The 23876-nt window shown below is 42.0% G+C and overlaps 1 protein-coding gene across 3 annotated transcripts; it reads right to left on the bottom strand.

The window, feature by feature from the left end:
- Window positions 1–1604: 1604 nt before the first annotated feature.
- sh3tc2 (SH3 domain and tetratricopeptide repeats 2) lies at window positions 1605–19828 on the bottom strand. Of its 3 annotated transcripts, none has more exons than XM_085421174.1 (23): window positions 19489–19828; window positions 15939–18324; window positions 14616–14714; window positions 13609–13743; window positions 12678–12805; window positions 12377–12482; window positions 12083–12226; window positions 10913–11111; window positions 10755–10828; window positions 10412–10607; window positions 10026–10162; window positions 9761–9811; window positions 9361–9665; window positions 9013–9207; window positions 7819–8679; window positions 7491–7711; window positions 7206–7372; window positions 6835–7012; window positions 6587–6737; window positions 6228–6350; window positions 5960–6110; window positions 5642–5838; window positions 1605–5089 (listed from the first exon to the last, which is right to left on the bottom strand). In XM_085421174.1, exons 2-23 carry the CDS (start codon window positions 16057–16059, stop codon window positions 4247–4249), a joined length of 4782 nt encoding a protein of 1593 aa, XP_085277300.1. In that variant the 5' UTR covers window positions 16060–18324; window positions 19489–19828; the 3' UTR covers window positions 1605–4246. The 3 variants fall into 3 exon arrangements, with proteins under 3 accessions (XP_085277300.1, XP_085277309.1, XP_085277317.1); XM_085421183.1 differs by lacking the exon at window positions 15939–18324 and adding an exon at window positions 15830–15938 and having other exon boundaries at window positions 19489–19827; XM_085421191.1 differs by lacking the exon at window positions 15939–18324 and having other exon boundaries at window positions 1606–5089; window positions 19489–19826.
- Window positions 19829–23876: the final 4048 nt, after the last annotated feature.

The following is a 23876-nucleotide window of genomic DNA, read 5'->3' as shown; positions in this document are numbered from 1 at the left end:
GGTCCCCTAATAATACTGTATAATTACAGCATGATTTTTTTGCTTCCCTCTAAATGAGCTTAAGGTACAACAGAACTCTGTTACATAAAATATTAGTGCTTAGTTTTTGCTCAGTACTCATTGTCATATGATAAATATTTAGAGAGAGGAAAAAATGACACCAAAATCTGAAAATGATCAATCTGATTTGTCTTTGAAAATACGACCACACTTTCTTTTCATTTTTTTTCACATTTGGAATGAAAAGTTGTCAAATATTAAAAATAAACAAATAGTGGAAACACTTCTTCTCACATCTCATGGCTAATGTGATAACTTAGTAAAGTCTTAGCAGTCTCAAGTCAGCTAACGGTTCAGGCTTGTGTGAAAGATTGGCAGTGAAACATTAAACAAATGAAGAATATTGTTCAAAACTGCTACAGATTTCTGGATTTCATCATCTCAGGAGCACAATGTGATTAAAGGATTCAGAGAATATCAAAAAATCTTTGTATACTACCAGTAATCACGGCTAACCAATTGTGAATGGCTGAAATAGTGTCTTAGAACTCTAGAGCTTGGAGGAGGAAAACTCTTGTGACCTTATTATTGGATCACACTGTGGACCAGCACCATCCAGCCGGTCATCAGCTCATTTGAAGGAAGATTTACTGAAATACAGATACAGATCTGGTAAGTAGACTCCAGTGAAGCTCCATATCAGAGTGGAGAGAAACAATGTTAGGAAGTAGGAAGGTTCTCCTTGAGTCTAGATGCTGGTGGTGGTCAGGAGGAGATGGATTGGACAAATGAGAGTGTAGCAGGCAGAATGACAGAAAAGCAGTGAGATTTAAAGGATGTGCAACAGAGGTGGGCAAGAAAATGAATATGATAACAACAGAACTGAGTTGTGCAGTAGTAGCTCAAACACAGATGGCAGATGAATGAACACAACTCGTCCTTATTGATCTTAGGCATGAGTTTCATGAGTGAAAGTGCGTTCGTGCACATAGCATGGGTGACTTGCACATCTCTCAAAGTCTTTATATTGCTGAAGGGCATATTCAGGTTTCTGAACAACATAGCATGCTGCCATTGACGGCCTCTTTTTAAGAGCACGCTTTCCTTATATCAGAAAGTCAATGCCAAACCACAAAAACAGTTGATGTACTAAAGTGGCCTGTCATCCACTAAAAAGACAAAATGGAAAACACTTGGCTTTCAAAACTGAACAAGTGGTGATGCAAGTGGGAAACATGCCTCTGCCTCTTTCTTGCTGCCATCAAATTAAGAATAAGCATATTAAAAATAATCAAATGAAATAAGATCAAATGTTCTCTGTTTTGACATTTGGTGATAAATGCAGTATTTAGAAATGCACATGGTTTGAATTGACTTAATATGACAGATTTACGGTAATGACATCACAGTTGCACAATAAGCGCCATGTGCTCCTAACATTAGAGTCAATTTTCTTGCAAAGACACACTTGGGGAAATGAAAGAAATATGAGTGCCGCTAAGAGACTGTGTGTAGTGTGCATGTTCACTCTGTGTGGCACCAACATTGTTCACTTAGATCTTCATCACCGTTTATATTAACACACTCTGGGAAGTACCAAACTACTTGAAATGAAGTCTCTTTTGTGGGTGTATTTTAGACTTCTGTTTCCTGTGATGTCCCTTGTGAAACATTTATTTGACTAGGCTTGATGTAATTAGTAAACATAGTATTTCCCAATCAGTGGATTCCAATAAGCTTGTAAAAGGACTGAAAAGACACTTTTCATTATGCTCACCCTGGAGTTGTGGTTTCCAGGCATTTGGTGGAAAGTTTATTTCTATTGTGCTCTTTTCTGCCTTCCCTGTATTTGTAATTCAGCTGGTACAGAACAGGTCACTTCCCAGCATTGGCAAAAATAAGCAATAATAAAAAAAAATATCAGTATCAGGAAGGCTTTCACTGTAAATCGGATAGCTCAGGATTGATGTAAAGACAACTTTATTAGTGACTTTTAATATTTACTTTGAATTATTTTTTTTTTTATTTGTACTTCACCAAATGGAAACTTGTGCATTATATAAATAAATACTTGATTATGATCAGGTGCTTTATTTTTTAATTTGCTGACTAAAGTTTCAGCTGATTAATACAAAACCTATTCTTATATCATTTATATTATAACAAATATATGGACCTTTACAATTTAATGCACTCTGTTTTCTGGTCTTACTGACCATTCAGAGCACTTTGATTACAAATCACATTTAAGGGAAATTATACTGTACACAGCCTTCATTCACACCACATTCATTCTAATTCAGAATGATAATCACTGGTTAGCCTAACATCCATGTCTCTGGACTAAGAATGTCAATGAAATATGGATGGGTTTTATGCATCCATTCCTTTTATCCATCCAGAAAGACACACAGGCACAGGGAGAACATACAAACCACGCAGAAAGGCAAAATAGGAGCTTTCTTGTGAGGTGACAAGGCACTGTTGACGAGTATCAATGGCTTTTGCACAGCTGAACTCTCAAATGTGCATTCATCTTTGTTATGATGGCTTTATGCAGCCCAACCAGATGACGTTATCCATCTGCTTCTTCTGCTTATGGATGTTCTTGCTTACAGTCTGAATCCATTCTTCACCTTCTTAGTCACCCGAGGAAGATATTCTCTTTTCCTTTTATGTCGCATTAATGCGATATACAGTTCGTGCCTCCGGCTCAGGAGGCAGAGCAGCTCACCCGCTAATTGGAAGGTTGGTGGTTCGATCCCTGGCTGCTCCAGTCTACATGCCAAAGTATCATTGGCAAGATACTGAACCTCAAGTTGCTCTAGATGCGTTCATAGGAATGTCATTGTTAGATAGACATGTTGCATAAAGTGCTTTGAGTGCTCCAGCAGAAAACCGCTATATTAAAACCAGTTCTTTAACCATCTACTACTCCTACAGGTTTAAATTAAAACGTTTTTTAAGACCACAGTTTTCAAAGACACACTACTCTGTCGAAAAGCATTTGTGGCCAAGATCCCTCCTGAAACGCTGAGGTCACTTGGATCCATTCCTCCTGCCATTGCTAAATCTCAATCAAACTGGCCTGCTCGAGACTTAACTGATCAAGTGAGCTGCTGTGAGCATGCTCTTTGCCATCTAAGAGCACTTCACGGTTGTCAAAAAACAGAAACTTACTTGAGCACTGTGACATAAACCCAATGAAGACAACATTATGGTAAACAAATGCACCATTTTCTCTTTCATTCCTTCTTTTGCATTTCCATTATAACAATAAACACAACAGGAATAAGGTCAATTTCAACACAGGGAGCATCAGAACCTTCATATTTTCACAATTTCCTCACCAAATTGTGCCTAGTCTGCATCAGTTTATGGTGGTCTTTCTATCAACCAAAACACAAATAAGAAACAAAGCCACAGGGACAAAATATACTGGAATACACTGCAGGGAAGCTGCAGAGCATTCGGGATCACTTTCTCACACCATTTACTCTTCTGTCCTCTTTTTGCCTGGTTTCAGGCATAAAATCTCACCTGGAACATTGTGATTTCTTTCTGACATCAGGTTGGTTTTGTACCTTCCATTAAGGAAAGTAAGCTGCTGAATAACGCACGTGTCACCTGTATGCAAATGATTTTTATCTAACCTTGTATTTAAATAACTCAGACATACTTCTGCTTATGTTTAAAACTTCCTCTACATTTACAGCATATCACACTTAACTTTGTTTTGAAATGGTTTCTAGGAAACCTAACTATATATATGTATGCATATACTGGAATGTGTGGCACTGCCCATGAAATGCTACCACAAAGAATCATTAATACTACCAACCATTATAGCAGTAACGGCTGGTAGTATAAATGAGCAGTAATTATTATTCATGTTTTATATCTGTTCTTCCTTATGGAAACATGCACATACTCTGCATATTCCTCTCTTATTTGATTGGGCAACCACATAAAAATCAACACTCAGCAAAGAAAATAACACTTTTTTTTATGTTTGTGTCATATCTTCCAGAGATACAAAAATGTACAAAACATATATTGCAAGCACAGTGCCCTGTGATTGCATAAGACAGAACGAACATGCTCTAAATCAGCGAATTGTCTCATAGATTTACAGTATTGGGTTTGTGCCCTGTGGCTTTTTCCCTGCCAAGACACATGTGACCTGATGAAGCAAAAGCCGGCAAGATCCGTAAAGGGAGAAAGACTATGTGCCTCCGTCAGCGTGTTAACCGTGAGCGCCACCAGTCTCACAACCATTTCTCTCTTTGCCCTCTCTTAGAGCTTCATCATTGTTTATAACAACACGCTGGTCAGTACCAGGCTCTGTTTGAGCTGGAGTCTCATTAGTGAGGGTGTTTTCGTCATCCTGAGTATCAGAATCAGCGTCTTTGGACTGTGCGTCTCCTGTGACATCACTTGTGCGATTAACAGGTATTTGAGTGGGAATGTTATGTTCAGGTGGCTTCAGGTGAGTTTGTAGAGTGTCAGTAGAGCTGCTGGAGTCTGACATGTCCTCCTTGGCTGTATCGAAGGACTCCGTGAAAATGCTCTCAGTGTACGACTGACTGGCGATGGTATCTGTCTCAGAGCCAGACACATCCACTGAGTCAGGAAGATAGTTATGGTAGGTTTTCCCATTAGCACCTAATCTAAGATTAGCGTCTGTGCATCTGTTGTCTGATTTCACGTGCATCCTACGAGTTCTTGGAGCCAAGTCATCTTCACTCGTCACACTTTCAGGTATAGAATAAAAAGAGGAGCTCGACTTAACCAAATTTTCTGTATATCCCACGTCAGCATCCAAGTTCCTTTCCATATTTTGGACGGCCTCTCTATCTGCATCATCTTTGTTTTCCTGTCCAACAGCAGTGCCTTCCAATCCAGCCAAAACTCTCTTCAGACTCTGGGCTCTGTCTCTGTAAACTTGGCACAGCTCAGCATCGGGCATGTGGTTGCCATGGATCTCGGCCAGCTTCATGTACACCACATACAGAGCCTCAGGGTTAGCTTGGTCCTCAAGTGCTGCTGCCAGAGCCAGCTGGAAGTAGCCCACTGCATCAAAAGCATCCTGTAGAGCGAGCACGCAGAACAGAGGTCAGAGCTGGTCTTGTCAAAATCAAACACATAATTTCCACATTTGAAGGTTACATCGCCACGAGATGAACCTGAAAGCGATACTGTTTCTCAGCCAATGATTAAAACATGAGCAGGTCATTTTGACATATAGAAAGATAAAGCTTACATTTGCCATCAGCTTTGGACAGTGAAATCGATCATCGCCAACAGAAGAAGTAATTTCTCGAAAGTTCATTTTAATACAGAAAAACAAGAAGATTTTTAATACTGCCACTAAATCATTGGTTAAAGTGTAAAACAAATTACAGTGTGAGCGTGTGTGTTTCTCTTAACAGAGTAATATTAAATATGCCTGAGTCAGAACACACTCTTATTATATTTTCCTTTCTGGGATGATTTTTTCCATTTCTTTCTGAGAACGCTGACTTCAGCGAGATGAGGGAGAAAATAAGGGGCGGTGCGGTCGCTTCCCCACACAGGATCATTTTAGGAATGTGCTCTCTCTATCTTTCCCAATGCAACACTGTAACTGTGTCCCTTGTACCTTGAGTTTGTGTAGAGTGAAGTTTCCCAGCCTGCAGTAGACCTTGGTGTAGTAGCGAGCCTCCATGGGGTGCTGTAGGACAGGCGGACTCAGTGACAGCGACTTCAGGTAGTAGTTTTCTGCCATCTCATACTGCTCCAGACTGTAGTAAATTGTAGCTAATCGATGGTAAGCACTCCTCTCATTCACACTCACTCCTAAAGCAAAAAAAAGTCAATGTTTTTTTATAAAGTATCTTGCCAAGTACAAATACCACACTGTACCTGGATTGAGAGGATTATTACAGACATGAGGCTCAGGCACGGCTCAACTTTGTACCTGTTTTGCTGGCGACCTGGACAGCCAGTGTTGCGTACTGCAGAGCCTCCTCGTGCTCCTTTTCATTCATCAGCAGGTCTGTGAGTTTACTTAACAATCGAAACTCTGAGTGGATGTCATCGATGCTCCTCGCAAACGGCAGACTCCCATCCTGAAAGCAAATATAAGTAATTTTACTGAGAATCCAAACTTTCTACAGTTTGTTATTGAAAAAAAAAAAAAAACCAAAAAAAAAAACCAAAACAGTACACTTGAAGTATCCTTTTACCCTGTAGAACGGCAGAGAAGCCATCCGGTTCCTGTGACCTTTAAAGTAAACATCTCCTGCCTCCTCATAGATGCTCATGGCAAAGTGAGGGTCATTCATCCTTAAGGCTGTCTTTACTGCTGCCTGAAAAACAAACAAGCAAACAAAACAAATACGACAAGACACAAGTAATCAAATGTTATCATTGGATCTTATTTTATACTTCATAAGTAAAAACATTAACTGTTTAGTAAGGGAACTGTTTGCTGCTCAGGAATGTGGAATATCGACATTCAAGGAATACCAGATTTATGAAACAACAAAAGGCACTGAAAGGAAAAAGTTCCCTCTACTACTGTACACACACCAATACTCCTCACCTGTAAATACATGTCAGCCAACTCATCCTCATAAACGAGATAATAAATGCGTCCGACCTGTAGCCAGGTCTCAGACTCTTCCTCCTTCTTTCCCAGATCGATAGAAATTCTCAAGCTTTGTTTGGTGTAGTCGAGAGATTTACGAGATGACCTGCACAGAATGCACGATTAAAAACCATAAAATCTAAGACACAAATGTTAGGTTACAGATAGAGACAGAATCATAGAAATGAGACGCAAATCTTCACCTCTCATCGTTGAGTGTGAGGTAGAGGCTACTGAGCTTTTCCAGATACTCCCCCTCCAGTCTCTTATCCTTCAGTTCTCTGGACACTGACACACAGTGCTCATAGTAGACAATGCTCTGACCATAAAGCAGCATGTCAGCATACAGTCGGCTCAGCACCTTGGCCACCACCATCTGACCTATGAAAAATTCAGATCAACATAACCAGCTAATCATACTGGTCATACCTGCTTGAATTTTAATACAAAGTCCTCTGTTTACATGCAGTTAGTAGTTAGTGTGCACGAATACATGAACCTAAATGCATGCTTGAAGGTGCCATTTTCAGTGGAGGTACATTACAGCAAGTTTCATGGATGAACTTGTACTTACTGTGCAGGTTTTTGGCATGTAGTGCAATTAGTAACCCAATTTCATAGCATGCCCTGATGTCCTGACTCCGCCCCCTGTCTTTGTAGCTACGCCCCAGCCACAGGTAGGTTTGAACGTGCTCCTCATCTGTCGGGCTTTCCCAGAGATCCCAAAAAAGGCACATGGATCTAAAATAAAGAGAAAATAAGATTATATCAAAACTAAATAATCCTATAGACGCTAGATTTGTTTGATCTGTCAAAACTTAACTGTGGCAGATTTTTCAAAAAATGTCAAAGATCTGACCTGACCAGGAAGCGTTCTGCAATCAAAGACGCCCCCGCGTCCAGTGCCAGACACCCCAGGTTGGCAAGTGCCAGGGCCTGATTCCTTTGGTTTCCATTTTCTCTGGAGATTACCAAGGCAGAGTGGAGGTGCCATCCTGCCTCTGGGATGCGACCCTGACGCCTCAGACACAAAGCCAGCAGGTTATGGATCACACCTCGCTGAGTGGGACTGTCTGTTCCCTGCAGAAAGATGCGAAGGCACGTATTACCCATGACATTCATGTTTGTTTAGACATTATTCACTGCGAGTGTGTCATTCTTCACCAGTTCATCACTGGTCGCTGTACCTGTAGTGATGTGAGCAGTGGTTGTAGAACACTCTGGGCCTTCTCAGCCTGGCCTGTCAACACCAGCAACCACCCAAGCAACACAGATGCCTCAAATCCCTCCTCCTCATTGATGTGGCCTCCTTTCTCCACAGCTCGTTGAGCACAGTGCAGTGCTTTATCAAGAGCGCCGTACTGCTGGTAAACTGAGGCCAAGCCCAAACACAGGTCCCTTTGGATCTTCATGTCATCCCCGCGCTCGGCTATTGCCAGAGTCTGCTGCAGGTAAACTACGATCTGAGCAGGGAGCAGTGAGGTTCCTTCCTTCCAGCAGGGGTTCAAACGAACAGAGTTCCTGATAAATAATTCAATCCTCTGAAAGACATTGTAGAGAGTGTGGTCCTGTCTCGAATCCAGGCTCAGCGAGGCAAGTGCTAAGTAAGGCATGTATTTGCAGTGATAGAGCCAGCTGAGGAGCCAGTTGAGATCCAAAGGAGCTATCGGTTGCCCGTCGGCGGCAGACAGAGTCAGCGAAAGAAACTGGAGCCGCTCGACAAAAGGAAGAGCGTCATCGCTCTTCTTGAGTAGCAGGAAGAGGGTGGACATGAGGTAGCAGATACGAGCCTCCAGGTGCTTGTCCACCATCACCACCGATCTCCTCAGGAGCACCTTGAGCAGTTCGACTTCATCGGTCGATGTGAAGGAACGACAGGGGAGGCATAGGAGCAGGGCGCTGGCCTTCTCCAGAGTCTGGGGCAGCTTGTCAGTCATGCGTTGCTTCAGGTAAATAGCAGTGAGGTTTGTGAAGAGGGCAACCAGGAGCTGAACATCAGAGAAGCTGTCGACACTGACGCTCAGAGCTTCCTCGTAGTATACACGTGCCTGGGGAGAAAAGATTGTACACTGGTGTAGATCGAAAACAAATATGTTCCACCAAGTAAAACTGCAGCAAAATTCGGTGTTTCAAACCTATTTTCATTTAAAAGGTGCGACAAATAATTTGTGCACTTCATTTTATCTCTCTCCACACTGCAAAAAGCATCATTATTATTATTACAATATTATGTAAATGGTCATGTGTGGTGTCTTGTTACAGGCTAACTTGCCTTGAAATCTCTGTTTAGAAAACACTAAAGTATGTAATCATACAGCCTACAAAGCACACTTATGGTAAATGCAAATGAAAAAAAAAACAAAAAAAAAACAAAAACATGCCTGTGAGAACTTTAGCTTCCTGGCACATAGTCTCCCCAGGAGAAAGCATGCCCGCCGATGCGCCCAGTGCATTCCCATTCTCTTGGCACACTCTCTGACACTCTCAAGGTGACCTGACAGCTCGTCCTCAGTCTTGCCGCTGAAAGTCACCCACAGGAAGGAATACTGCAGGTCATACAGGGGCAAGAAAGCATCCTGGGGGTAAAAAACAACAAACAAAGGGTTTTAGAGTTATTTTAGGCATTAACCGAGTTAACAGGAGGGCAAATGTCCTAATGAAAGTCAGACACAGGAAGCTCAACATGGCTAAGAAAGAAAGACTTGAGTAATGTAATAAATGAGGCAGACCTGGAAGTGTTCCTGGTTGAGTAGAGTCAGTGTAGGGTCACTGCTCTCTGACTCCTCCCCATCCCAGCTGTTCTCTTCCAAGAAAAGAGGAGGATCTTCCTGGAACTCGTCCAGTTCTCTGAATGTGTCATCCAGGGTGAAGGATAGGCGCTCTCCCTCTCGTGGCAGAGGGTTGAGAGAGTGACAGAGGGACAGATGAGGAGAGGAGCGAGAGAGCGATTGGCGAGGGGACGACTGGTGGGTGGGTGTGACTCCACTTCTCTCTGACATGATGCTTTGACGAGCGCTCGTAAGGCCTTTAAGATCTGTAAAGACGACAGGTATAATCATAAATCCTTTCTCAAGCTGCTCAAAGGCATCAGCATCGTAAACGTCAGGTTTCTTCTTAAAAAGTCATTACCATGTTTTGGCCGACTCCTAATGTACATGAAGTCGGTTTCATCCAGCCTATCTGGAAACACACAAGGTAAATCAATTCAGCATTGATTTTCCAGCTGGAAGCACAGATGGAAACTATCTTTCCCAGAATAAATTACAAATACCGCCGCTATTTAGGAAACAAACATGACTTGTATTTCAGTTATGCCTCGATGACACGATCCCTCCCTTTTCCCCTAGCTAATTAAAAGTGCAACATTTCTCAGCGAGCCCAGTCATTCCTTTACCTAGCCTGTAAACGGAGCTGATGTCAGTCGAGAAAAGCCTTTCCAGCAGGCCGCTGTCGCTCAGCTCAGAACTGCAAGGGTTAACCTGAGCAAGGCTGGCTTTCTCCTCCTCGGTTAGAAAGACCAATTGTCCATCTCTGTGTAACGGAAACAAAGGCAGCATTATGATTATCCAGGCCTCATCACCTGATCCGCCCTGTCCAGACTGTGAATCCTCGAAATAGGATTTCATAAAAGATTAGCAGAAGACTGTAAACAAGACATAAGGAATGTAGATGGTATTGCGATAAAGTGATTTTCAGGTGAAGCGTGAAACATGTTACAATGAGACCAGCTAGTTTAAGCCACTGCCTGGATTTACAAAAAAAAAAAAAAGACTTTCTTACAAGGGTGCAGTATTGAGAGGCTTGACGTGAGCTATTTGAACAAAGCCGCGGCATCCAGTTGAAGTGTGTCGTCCTATGAAAACACCCAGGCTTCGGAGCAACAGACCCTGGATCTCCACAACGTCACCTTGGCTGAGCGGGAGCTCATCTGGTCCCACTGGGCTGTAGTCAGCTACTGCCACACAGGAGCCAGTCACTGAGGCATTTAATGAGGTGAAGGGCAAAAGAAACAACACTTTTAAGCACACTGATTAGGAATTTGAGGGTATATCAGTTAGTTACGCAGTTACATTTCAACAGGCACTGTGGTTACAGTATGCTGTATGTGATAGCAAAGCTTTACCGATAGGATGCTCAAATGGTTCCCTTTCTGTTTGTGAGCATCCAGCATAGACTGGGTACTTCTTCAGGAACCACCTGACCAAACAGGAAGTATAATTTAACAAATACTGTACTCCACATAGGTGAAGTGGTCAATTTGAGGAACAGATAGCAACTTACTGATAGAACGGGTAGGGCAGGGGCTGCATGGCAGTGACGGGCACCATGCCATGGTTTCCTGTGGTGAGCAAGGTGCCCTCCCACATGTCGTCCTGCCCCGTGTCCCTCACCACCAAGAGGTCATTCTTTTGGAACGACAGCTGCTCCTCATCCTCGTCATTGTCGGCTCTGGTGAACAGCGCCTTAGCAAAGCAGGATCCTGGAAGGAGACTGATTTTTAGTAGAGAGAATCAGCTTCGCTATTCCCCCGCCCGAAACACAAAGAAACACAAAACCCGTCTTTAGTCATTGCTTATGATGCTGGTAAACGTTACTGCACTTAAGTTCAAAATCAGCAAAATTGCCAGAGTTGCCGCGCCCTCATTCAGTCACTGGGAAAAGATGGATGTTTTATAACCTGGCCCATTAAGTTAATGTAATTTTCACCACTATTTGCCAGCATTGCAGTCCTATTATGCATTCCCATGATGCATTTTGCCTGAAGGATATGTTCAAGAGAAAGAAGGGATGTCTGTGCCGCCCCGGCAGGAGGGAATCGATACACATTCATGGAGGAGAACAGCACAGTAAGTTGTACTTCATGTCGTTGTCTAATGCATTCAAACAGCAGATCAAATTTGGGATTTTGGTTTAACAGTAACTCTATAAACCTGATATGAATAAAAGTGTGATTATAATGTTGACTTGATTAAAAGTGTATCGTAGTTTCTAAATTAGTTTCCGCACAGCACAAAAGTGCTTCCACTACATATGAGGTGGGTCTGTTCTACAATTTTACTTAAGCTATGTGAGGCAACCTGTTCATTCAAGTCTTAATTGGGGTCACAAAGAAATGGATTAAAAATAATGGGATCAAATCACAGTGAACTCAGTTAACATCCTATAATTAACTACTTAAGTTCAAGCTTACTCTGACAATGACTCATTTGACTTTATCTTTCTTTTTTAAATCTCATTATGAATCAATAGATTAACATTTTGAAATACAGGCAGCAGCTTTAGAGTCTAAAGTATAGACTTCGGATCACTGATTTACTGACAGGATCTCATTTCTATTTACAGATGCTTAACCTTTTCCCTCCACATGTTATCCCTGTGCAATGCCAGGCCTGATAAAACAAACCCTTACATTTCAGTGACATGAATTACTGCGCTTACAACACTACTGACCTTCCTGGAGTAAAAGTCCAAGGTACAGTGTGGCCAGATGTTCCTCATCCACCGTCACACTGATCTGCAAGTCACTGAGCAGCTCTGGGTCCAACCAGAATGACGGATCGCAGAGGAAGTTTTCCAAGCAACGAGCCACATAGCCTGGGCAAGAGCACATGCAACACCAGATGAAATACTACTGCTTATACTCATGCCAACCAGTACTATTACTGTGATGATGGCACAACAAAGACGAAAAAGAGAGAATACAGACATTGAAATGTCATCCAGAAGGTTGCTTATTAGTCCTACCTAGTGCAAGGTATGTTGAAAACTTCCAGATTTCCTCTACAGTTTTGAATGTGAGTACAAAGCTATCCTTCTCAGCGTGGACAGAGACCAGACGTGCAGACAAGTCCTGCAGAAACAAAGTCTCACGTTACAGTAAAAAGTCATTAAGCCATCTCTATAAAGTGCACATTACATGTACAGTATATAATACTGCGTAATATGAAATCATTATATGGTAAAAACATACTACTTTTTCATTATTATATCAGACAGTTTAGAAGTGTAGGGAAGCTTGTGTGTCGTCTTCATCATAGGGACTCACTTTGAAGAGCTGTATGACGTCCTGGCTGTTGCTCTCCACCACTCGGAGTCGTGTGCGTAGCGCCTCCTGGAGGGTCCGGTCAGAATCTGCACTGGAACGCCGTCGTCCGGTGAACAGTAGCACGATTTCTAGCAAGAGGACAAAATGCGCTCTGGGGTTATCAACACTGAGTTCAAATTGGTTATAGCAGTGAAATATGAGGAATATAAAGAATTAGCCTTTTCTACTTCACTTATATTGTACTCAAAGTGCTTTATATAACATGTTTCCTTCACCCATTCACGCACATTCGCATTGTGATGAATGCACTGGAACACTTAAGGTTCAGTATCTTGCCCCAAAATACTTTACAGCACAGATTGGAGCAGCCAGGAATCAAACCACCAACCTTCCAGTTAGTACATCACCCACTCTAACTGAGCTACAGCTAACCAGGAATAAATATGGAGGGCATTTTAAATCCTTTTGTTCCACTATTCAGAGTATCTCCAAAAAAGTAAAACATAAAACCGAAACCGGAATAAAAACACATCATTTTCATCAAAAAAAAAAAAAAAAAAAAAAAAAGCAAGATTTTGTCAAATATTTTCTCTGAGAGCTTATATTTCAGGAAGATGCTTTGTGAGCACAATGTGATTCCTCAGAGGAATAACAAAGCTATTAGGCCTTTTACTGGACACTCAGTGTGGCCATTTAAATCCATTTGAGAGGAAGAACCTGAGGGAAAATGATGGATGAAGTTAAAATGCTGAGTGAGTAAAACATTAGCAGACGGGGAATGTTGTTCATCAGTATGCATAAATATAATATGCATGGGAAACGATCCTGTGTATGAAATTAGTTTAGCAAAGCTTATACGAAAGCAGGTTTTCCAGTAATAAGGCAAAACAATCCAGGCAAATAATTCGAGTAAAAGCGCCACAAAGTGTACCTGAAGAGAATTTGTCTCCCAGTGACACGGTACTTCCTCTAAGGAAGGCCTCCTTCCTCTTCTTCCAGTAACTGTCAGGCTCCACCGTACCTTCACCTGATATTACTATTGCAACATCCTCCTCTTCACCAGCACCTGAAAGAGGAAATAAAGTCATGAAACAGTTCCTGAATATAGTTTAGATCTTAAAATTTAAACAAGAAGAAAATGAGGAGAGGAAACTCAGCGTACTTTTGGTTAAGGCCGTGTTTCCTAAACAGCATTTTCACATTTGAGGTGTAATCGAGACGTGGATGTTGTATGTGGAAACTATTTTATCAAAACAGACAACACAAGGGCTTTAAGAGTAGATTGCTACTGCAATGCATGTTCCAGACTGGCATGGAGATTAAACTGGGAATGTTACCAGATGACACAAGATAGCAATCGCTCTTTGCTATTTACAAAAACAACACGCTGCAGTCTGTATTTGAACAGGATGAACTCATGAATTTAAAAGTAGTTTCTAGACTTTCTTTCTAATATATCCACAAAAATCCACAGTAGTCCGTCAACTGACACCACCCATCCTATCTTCCAGAGCCGGATGTTGTGAGAAATGTTTGTTTGTCAAGTTTTTCATTTTATGCTCAGTTTAAACTCATTTGCTACATACTTTAGTAGATTACAGCTTTAGACATATCACCAATTACTCTAGCACTTTTTCTGTGCCAGCCATTTAAGTAAACAGGATCTTAATCATTTCTAAACCTGCAGCAAGCTGAATGCACACGCTTTTTTTTTTTTTTTTCAGGAAAGTTGATACGGGCTGTCCCTGGTTTGTTCCATTGTGCAGGGAGGATATCCCAAACACTTCCTCTGCTTGAACACGGCGCAAGCAGCACCGCTCCTTCTCACATGAATGCTGATGACTTATTTGTACTCTAAACTAATCGGGCACTTAATAATGTTATGATTTCAAACTGATTCCAAACATCCGGCTGTTTGGTGCAACATAGCTAACACACCTTGAGTCATGATGTCATTTCCTGGGAAGTGTTCATTAGCTCCACCGAGAGTATATGGCGGTTCCCTCCATAGAGCATCCAGTTCGGCAGGAGAGATGTCTGGAAAAAGAAAAGCAATGACAATACTGAAAAAATTGAATTGTTTCTATGATCCTAAGCAATACAGCGTTAAATATCACAACAGTAATAGTCTAAAAATTTGGGGATACATGCATAATGTATTTTCTTTGATCCACCACTCCTGCATCTACTGGTTAATACAAAGCTACAGCCAGCAGTCACTTAGCAATTAGCTAACCTATCTTTAAAAAAAAATAAATAAATCAAACAAATGTTGCTTATCAGTACCCCAAATCTCATTACGATCCTCATTAATCACCTTTTTGAATACTTATAAGGTAGACCATTTCCTGGCAGGAAGTGTTAAAAAGTAACCAGCAAAGAATCCAGGAAGTTATTTTATTCATATCAAGGTTCATTAAGGAGGGTTTGCAAACTCAACAAAACAAAAATATATGAGTTGAGTTTAATATTTGCTTTTAGTCCTTTAATATATTTTTAGTCTTTAAGTCAAGATCCTCCTGGGTGTAGCTTTACCTTACAGATGGAAGAGAAGAATCTTCTGGTTTTTTTAAACAAATATGTTTCTGGGTGGGGAGAGTGCTGACATCACTTAGGGAGACGGAGGCATACTTGAGCTTTTTCGTTAGTTTGAGGAGTTGTTAAGGGTATACACGGACGTTAAACACACACAGGCCGAGCACGGACACACAACTGCACTGACATCATTAAGACCTCCAGGCTTACTCATACACACACACTCAGCTGCTCTGCCCCTGACTCCTCAGAGCACACATTTATGTCACCGTGGTCACAACATCAGACGCGATTTAAATTTTAAAAAGGAAAAAAAAACTGTAATAATTCAGATTAGAATTCCACTTTTTACATGTGTTGTCAGTGCAGAACCACAAAAGAACATCATTATCTTGATGCAAAGCATTCACAAAACAATGGGAGCACACAATTTAGTAACACAGTATGCAACATGACATTATGCCTAAGAGGACAAAAGCCTATTCTTTCCATTCTACAACACGGAGGACAGTTAGCACCACTGGGACTGCTTGAGTCAACACAAGCAAAGTCATGCAGTCACAGTGCAGAAACACACCATGCCTCCCCCCTTTTTATTTGTTTTTGTTTTTTTTTACCTTCTTGGCTAAGTGTATTACCCATGTTGTATACTGATTACTGCTCCTGCCTATATGACTGTAGCAGTTGCTCATGGCAGCAGAGCACAGAGAACGGAGTGGGACCGACCTGTGAATGAGGAGAGGCACAGTTTGATGAGCGGTCCGCAACAGGAGGAGCTGAGGAGAGGTCTGCAGCAACAAGACGCCATCTGGCCCAGGAGTCGGCAGCTCCCAGAGATCAATGCCATCCCATCAGTTCCTCTCAGTCTCTTTAACAACAACAACAACTCCCTCTCTTCCTCTCTACTGGACAATTCCCGGCTCCCTTCCTATTTCTGTACTCTCCTTCCTGCCCTGCTCAGTCTGTCTTCCCACCAGTTAGGATCTGTCTCTAATGTCCCCCCCCCCAGTATTAATTTCTCCTTCTTCTCTATCTGTCTGCTTCTCTTTCTAATATTTCTGTGTCTTGCTGTCTCCATCTTCCCCCTCCCACCAGTCTTGCTCTCTCTCTCCAGTAACTGCCCAGCCAGTCAGTGAATGCACAAAGCACTCTCTGCGATTGGTATGAGTGTGTAGGGGTTGGGGGGGCAGGCCTCAGTGATAGCGTTTTTATGTGTTGTGTGTGTCAGTGAAAATATGCACAGAATGTGTGTCACATAGACAATGTGTGTGTGTGTGTGTGTGTGTGTGCGCGTTTGTTGCTGGGATAACGTATTGCTGATACACAGTAAGGTGATTCCATAGAGGGACAGGCTGCAAGGTCAGTGCTAAGTGGGGGTAAGAGTTTCCTGGTGACACAGGTTGAGGATCAGTTCATCTCCAACACAGAGTTTAACCCAACTCAGCTTTCTACCATCAGATGGCAAAGTGATATGACAAGAGCACCACAGAAAAGCCTCTTTCTACAGTGTGAGGTCACTGAGAAAAAAAAAGGCTGAATGCTGAAAATAGAGATGGCGTGGTGAGAAGATCGTGATAGACGCCATTGTTCTCACTTATGAGACACCCCTGATAATTAAGCGCATCAAAGGGAGGGGAAAATTAGAATAATTGACCTTAGGCGACCCATTACCATCAGAGAGGGACACGGTAAATAATACAACAATGGCTCCATTGAGAATGTGAAATTCTCTCCATTCTTAAAACATATATAAAAAACACAGTTACCCATACTATGATTTTCTCTTCAACATGCAGAGTATAGACAGAAGTAGTTATAATTGACAGTGTTTATGTCAATTATAACTGCTAAACATAAAAGCTTAATGGTAACTAATCACTTTCCTATTTTTAATCTCTCTCATCCATTTTCTTAACCACTTATCCAATTCAGGGGCAGACACGGCTGGGGCCTATGTTGGCAGTCCATCACAGGGCTAATACAAAGAAACAGACAACTATTGACAGTCCCATTCACAACCAATTTAGAATCACCAGATCACCTAAATATGCACGTCTCTGGACTGTGGTATGAGGCCAGTGTGCTCAGAGTCAAGCCCGACTGATATAATATGTTTAAGATCAATAATGATAAGATTGAATCCTGATATATCAGGGTTTGTTTGTTTTTTTGCTCGTTCAGACACTGAAGCATACATTTCCCTAACATTTGTTACCTGTAGTTACCCACTAACGTTCTGCACGACTCTACTCAGATCAGCTGTTATTGGTTTTTTGTGGCGTTCCAAATGTGTGTTCCCAAAAGGAAACTTGCAGAGTGCCTTCTGGTGGAAAAACTATGCAACGTGAACACTCTTAAAATTGTTGATTATTATAAAATATTATTTATAAGCTGTTATAAATGCCGGTATTATTAGAAAGCCAATACCAGCTGATAATATTTACCCGTCAATAAATGGGTCAGGCTCTACCAGAACAAATCACACAGGGACATGGAGAAGATGCAGATTCCACACAGATCAACCACAGCTGACCAGTCGATCTGGTCAGCTGTGGTTGATCACTGTGTATTATCAGATAGGAGGTAGAGAAGTCTTTACAGGGAGTTTACATTAATTTAAAAATTACTGAAACTGAAATACTACAGTAGGTTTTACAGCAAAGGGTGTTTCCCACAAAATCAATGTGCACATATCTATACTTATCTATTCCAACACTTTAAATGGAAAGTGAATAAAACTACCAAAAAGTGTTGAATTGATGACACAAACATCACATGCCGTAAAAATAAGCTTATATGGAGAGTAAACCTGAGTAGAATTATGCATTTTGTTTTTGTACCCGAACAGTATCCAAGTTAAACTTTGAAAACGTATCTGATGACTGCCGGCAGACACAGCAAATTGCAGATTACGCCGTTAACCGAGATGGAGGGGCCAATTGATGTAATGAGGTGATAGAAACAGCTGATGCCTTACACGCCTCGTGTCAGCTACCATCAGATGCAATCACTGATGTTGGAAAACAAGTGCTTCCGCAAAATTAGGCGATGCAGAGGCCTGATATTCTTGTCTGTAACTGGTCTCCTCTTCTTCATGACTGAATCTGCGTGCCTGGTGAGACAGAAAGCTGTAAACAAGCAGGAGCCATAGCAGGGAATATCCTGACGCTCTCTGTACAGCCCTGCTTGTTTGCCATTGTTCAACAAATATCCAATCTAATAAACGCAGACTGGTCTCCAAGCTCATATGTGCAGTCACATGCACAGGCCGTTGTTAGCATCAAAAGCTAACAGCAGCTGTCTCCATAAAACCATAGATACTATCAATAAAAAAGGTAATTTGATTATACAAGTCACGTAAATCCTCTTTACCAAACACCTTTAGATAAAACTATTGTTTCCTCTAAGCGGCAGTGTTCCAAACCCTTCTTCTGAGTGAGGCTGTCACAACACTTCACTAAAGTCTCTTATAAACAATGCTTGATTGCTGACTTGTTAAGCCTCAGACACATCATGCATTGCTTGTAATAACAGGGGCTGTTGTAACTAATGACCACATACCTTAAACAACCTCCCAGTCTCCACACAGTCTGAAGCCACAGCCACAGCCTGGTACACTATTGTGACACTCTGTGGGCCATGACAATAACATCTAGCATAATGAGAGACATATGGTGTGATCAGCTGTGTGTGTGGCTGCGTCCAACTGCATGACTATGCAGGAGATGTTTGAGGTGAGGTGTCTCTGGGTGTACAACGTAGGCTGGTAGACGGCAAACATGTGGGAGAGGAGTTAGCAGAGAGAAATGTGAGACAGGGGTTATGAGCTCTAAGTTTAGACTATAACCCCCTGTTAACTCACTCACATGTCTGTGTGTCTGGGACGGAGAGAGCTCCCTGCAGGGAGATTCCCACAGTTACACAGAGACATTTGGATCCCTTAAACACACACTGTGGTGGATCACTGCAAAATGTGGTGGATAATTTCCACAGTTCATTACAGTCTGATTCTAAGAAGCCTTTGGATTGCCGCTTAATTGAGTTTTCTGACCTTTTGGAAGAATCTGTAACTATTTACTGTCAAACGATTAGTGAAACCGAGGAACTGAAATCACTACTTGGCAGCCACTGCTCATTCAAACGTTCAGAAAACTGTTTACCGTTTTCACTAGAGACTGACAACAGCCTCATGGTACAAAGTACAGCAGCGACTGCCCAACGGAATAAAGTTTATAACACCACGAAACTTAAAGATCAGCTAAAAGCACATTCTTACCTCTCTGTTGGTGCCAGCTCTGTCTTTTCAGTTCATTCCTGGTGTGCGTGGCAGAACATATCTAATGAATGTACCGTGAGCGGTAACCGGTGAGCTGCGCGTCATGACAGCGGCTCAGTGTGCTGTCAATCTCCGCGGGTGAAAGCAAAGGAAACAGCGAAAAAGTGTGGAAGTGAGTGAGAATGTGGGTGTATGCGTGGGTTTGTGTGCGTGCCTGTCGCTTCAAAGGCGATCCGAAACAGCGTGCCACTGACCGAGGAAGTTTTTTCCCCTGTAACTCCTCCTACATTTACTTTGGGGCAGTCGTAGGGCCTCCTTTTCTCTCTCTCTCTCTCTGTTTCTTCCCCTCTCTCACCCTCATGCATAAAAAAACTTCCTCTTTCTGTCAGAATCTGGAAACAGGATCCCACAGAGGACTAAACCGAAAAGAGGTCAGGTTATAAATATATCCTCAATCTATCTTCTCAAAACTATTCAAACCTGTTGCACGATTACAACATTCTTCGTAGTTAGAGTACCAGATGCACAATAATAAATACTTTCTCTCTTCCCATTCTACAACACCAGTCTCACCAGCTTGTCTTGCTGCACCACTAATGATGTCAGACGTTTAGATGACTGAGTAATCACCTGCTTTGTTTTGGGGTTTTTTTTTTTCTCTCTCTTTGTATTGTTCAGCACATACCTGACAAATCACTCATCTTCATTACAAAGCTCCTGTTTTTTTCACAGGCCTGCTCAACAAGTCCACTGAATGTGGGAAATGTCCAGAGTGATGCCTGGAAGTGTGAAATATTTATCCTGGCGTGCTGCATGACACTACAAAAACAAAACAAAACAAAACAAAACAAAAAGGCACAGCAGTGACCTCTTGTCATTCTCTTTCTGGGCTATGTATCTCTGTTATGCATATCTGTGTGTGCAGTGATAATAAACGCCAAGCCGGCAGTGCTTTGGTCTGCCATTTTTTTTTCCTGTTTCTTTTGCGTGCTTAGTTAAATATAAACTCTGGAACTGATTGTGTAGCCCCAAGTACACCACCACTAAGTCACCCTGAACACACAACATCGTCCCTGTGGTGCTCATGTGATCGTGCAACTGGCTATGCAAGGCTGGAGGACACAGACCATTTATTTTGCTCTGCTTCCAATAGTCTGAGAGTGTTGGAGGGGAGGGGGTGAAAGCATTAAATATCAGCAAATTACAAATAGCCAGGAATAAGTAGAAACAAGCAAGCACAGCGTTGCAGGATGAATAGTAAAACACGGAGTGGGTATGTGCACTTTCCCCTTGCCATGTGAGTGGACAAAGGGCAAGGATTGTGAGATTTAGTGAAGAATGCAGCACACTGCTGATCAGTGCTACTGATAGTGGACACATGGCCACGGTGCGAATGACAAACAAAAGACACATTATATCCAACTGATAAACAAATGAATGATAAGGCCAAAAACAACACAACCACGCACACACACACACACGCACACACACACACACACACACACACACACACACACACACACACACACACACACACAAACAGTTTTGCAACACATTAGTAGTGCAACTAAATGATGTGTCTGTCATGTGTTATTTGTGCTGACTGTGGTTGTTTTCCACTGCTTGGCATACTTAAAGAAACAGTTTCCATTTGAAAGAACAGAGTGATGTCAGCAGTGGATGTTTGGCTTTACTGGCAGTTATGGAGGGCACTGGCGCCTTTACATATACCGACCGCACTGTGTTGACCCAGCGGCCTCCTGCCCCGCTGCCTTCAGTGCACAGGAAAGTCAGTTTCCTGTTTTTCTGCCCCATCAGTTTGGAGAACAAAAGTACAATACTGGATTGACACAGGAGCATGATCAGCAGCCAGCACAAGTCCGTCCTGCACACCATCCAGTTATATATTGTCACATTTACACAGTAATGAAGATAAGGATGCTTCACGTCAGTACATCCTATTAACAGACGTCACAGTCAGTACTAACCCAAGTTAGTCCAGCACAGACGGCTGTAAACATACTGTGTGATACTATTAATAAACTAAGACATGCAGAATAAGGTAATGGTTTGAACTGAATGGACAGTGAAATGGTTTCCAAATAAATATGTCAGTGAGATTTATGCTACGTTTTTACAAAGCTCCCAGATGAAACTAAGAGGCAACGATAAAACTGTGAGGCGAAAATAAGATCATCTTGTAAAATCGGTGAGCTCCAGAACCAGAAGAGGTGAGACTGTGCAGCACAGAGAGAGCAAGAAAGCCAGGCGCCTTTTACATCCCGCCATTGTCCAGCTTCCTAAGGGCTCCAGAACCAGGGCTTCCTCAGGACACAGGGACAAGGTTAATAAAAACAGCACACACACACACACACACACACACACACACACACACACACACACACACACACACACACACACACACACACACACACACACATTTCACAGCACATAAGCTGACAGAGCAATGAGTTCACCACCTTACAATCTGTACCAAATACTAAAAGTATTAGGAGTTCATCAAGATTAAATGCACTGTGATTAATCAGTTGCAACTTAACTTTGCAAGTGTTTTAAATGAGGGGTGTAGAACTCATTTTACATCCTGGGCCACCCGCGTGTACAGCCAGATCAGTGAAAGTGCCCTTTCTGTCATTGAGAAGAAATAAAATATTGAATCCATGAGATGTTTCTCCACTTTTTCTACATGATAAGGAAACGCTGTTGTAGTAACGTCTTGATGTTTCCCCAAATCTTATAAACAGTACATTTGCATAATGACTGAAACCAGCCCAGTGAAGGAACAATGGGCTGGGAGGTCAGTTCCTTAATCATAATTATGCAAATTCTCATGACCATTGATCAACAACCACTGACCAAAGACCACTGATCAATGGCCATGAGTACCATTCACAGAGAGTTGGGGAATGGCTGCAATCACAGCATTGTAAGATGGCGAAAGATGTACCCTTAGGCCCCCTCCTCGATTCAGAGACGGTCTTTCCCTTTTCACGTAAATGGCCTCCTTGCCTCCACGCTCAAACCAGCGTTCCTCCCTGTCAGGATGTGTACATCCTCATCATTGAAAGAGTGTCCACTGGCCTGTAGGTGTAAATAGACTGCAGAGTCCTGGCCTGACGAGGTAGCTCTTCTGTGTTGTGCCATCCACTTCGCCAGAGGTTGTTTGGTTTCCCCGATGTATAAATCCTGGCAATCCTCCTGGCACTTAACAGCGTACACTATGTTACTCTGTTTGTGTCGGGGGATCCGATCCTTGGGGTGGACCAATTTTTGGCGCAGCGTGTTTTGGGGTTTAAAAGCCACAGAGACCTGATGTTTAGAAAAAATGCGTCTCAACTTCTCCGATACTCCTGACACATATGGGATCACTACAGGTTTTATCTTGGGCAGTGGTTGTCCTTCTCTCCTTCAGTGTATTGTCTTCCACAACTGGTCTTGCAAAGATTGTACTGCTGGAAGTCCAGGGGTATACAGAGTCATGACTCTGAGGCACAGGGGTGCTAGATGAATCCTACGAAAATGACATGAAGATCCCAAAAAATATCGACTTTTAATTTTTTCTGAAAACAAAGTTTTTAAATTATATAAGTTATAGTGATAACTACAGGGACAAACAACCCTACACCATGTGAGAAATTATCCCACTATCGGGATGGTTGTCACAAAGTATCAGTATCATTAATGTTTCGTTTTTGTTAAAATTAATTGCAAAATAGAAAACTGTAAAAACAAAATGAACACACACACGCACACAAAAGACATTTCTATAACTCACAGTGAAAAAACAGGAATTGTTTTTTAATTATTTCATTGTTTATCTGGCGTAGTATGAATGGGGATTTCTTTATCTGCAGGAAAAGCTGTAAAACTTATTAAAATACATTTAAAAGTGCAAAATTTATGCTCTCCTCGCCTGTTTTCGAAGATATCCATTGGGCAGGATTGACTCTGTGCAAGGCCGATTCTTGCTCCCAGGCCTTGTGTTTAACATCCCATTCCATACCTTTAGAAATCTGACAGCAGATATTTTATCTTCTGTCTCCCTAACCGAAATAAATATCGAGTTTTCTTTATCGCAGCGTTTTATCTTCAAGTTTAATAAACCACTTGTTATTTATGTAATAGTTAATCCCTTAAATTGGCCTTTTAGCGAACTTCAATTGTTTCCTTATGGCTACTGGCTCATACCATGGGAAACAGCGGATGGGTGTTTCACGCGAGCTCTAAGATTGAAATCTTTCCACGTTGATGCCAGCGGACCTGGTGAAGAAATATCACTGAGCCATAAAGGCAGGGCAGCTTTTAATCTCGTGGCAGAACTAGCTAATGCCTTTCAAGGCAATTGCTGTGAGGTTGAAAACAGGTGA

Source organism: Rhamphochromis longiceps, linkage group LG2, assembly GCF_057381845.1.
Source record: "Rhamphochromis longiceps isolate RC_006_pf linkage group LG2, R_longiceps_female_GT1.1, whole genome shotgun sequence".
Taxonomy (NCBI): Eukaryota; Metazoa; Chordata; class Actinopteri; order Cichliformes; family Cichlidae; genus Rhamphochromis; species Rhamphochromis longiceps.
Note: the sequence above shows the minus strand (reverse complement) of the source record. Positions and strands in the feature narration are given on the sequence as shown.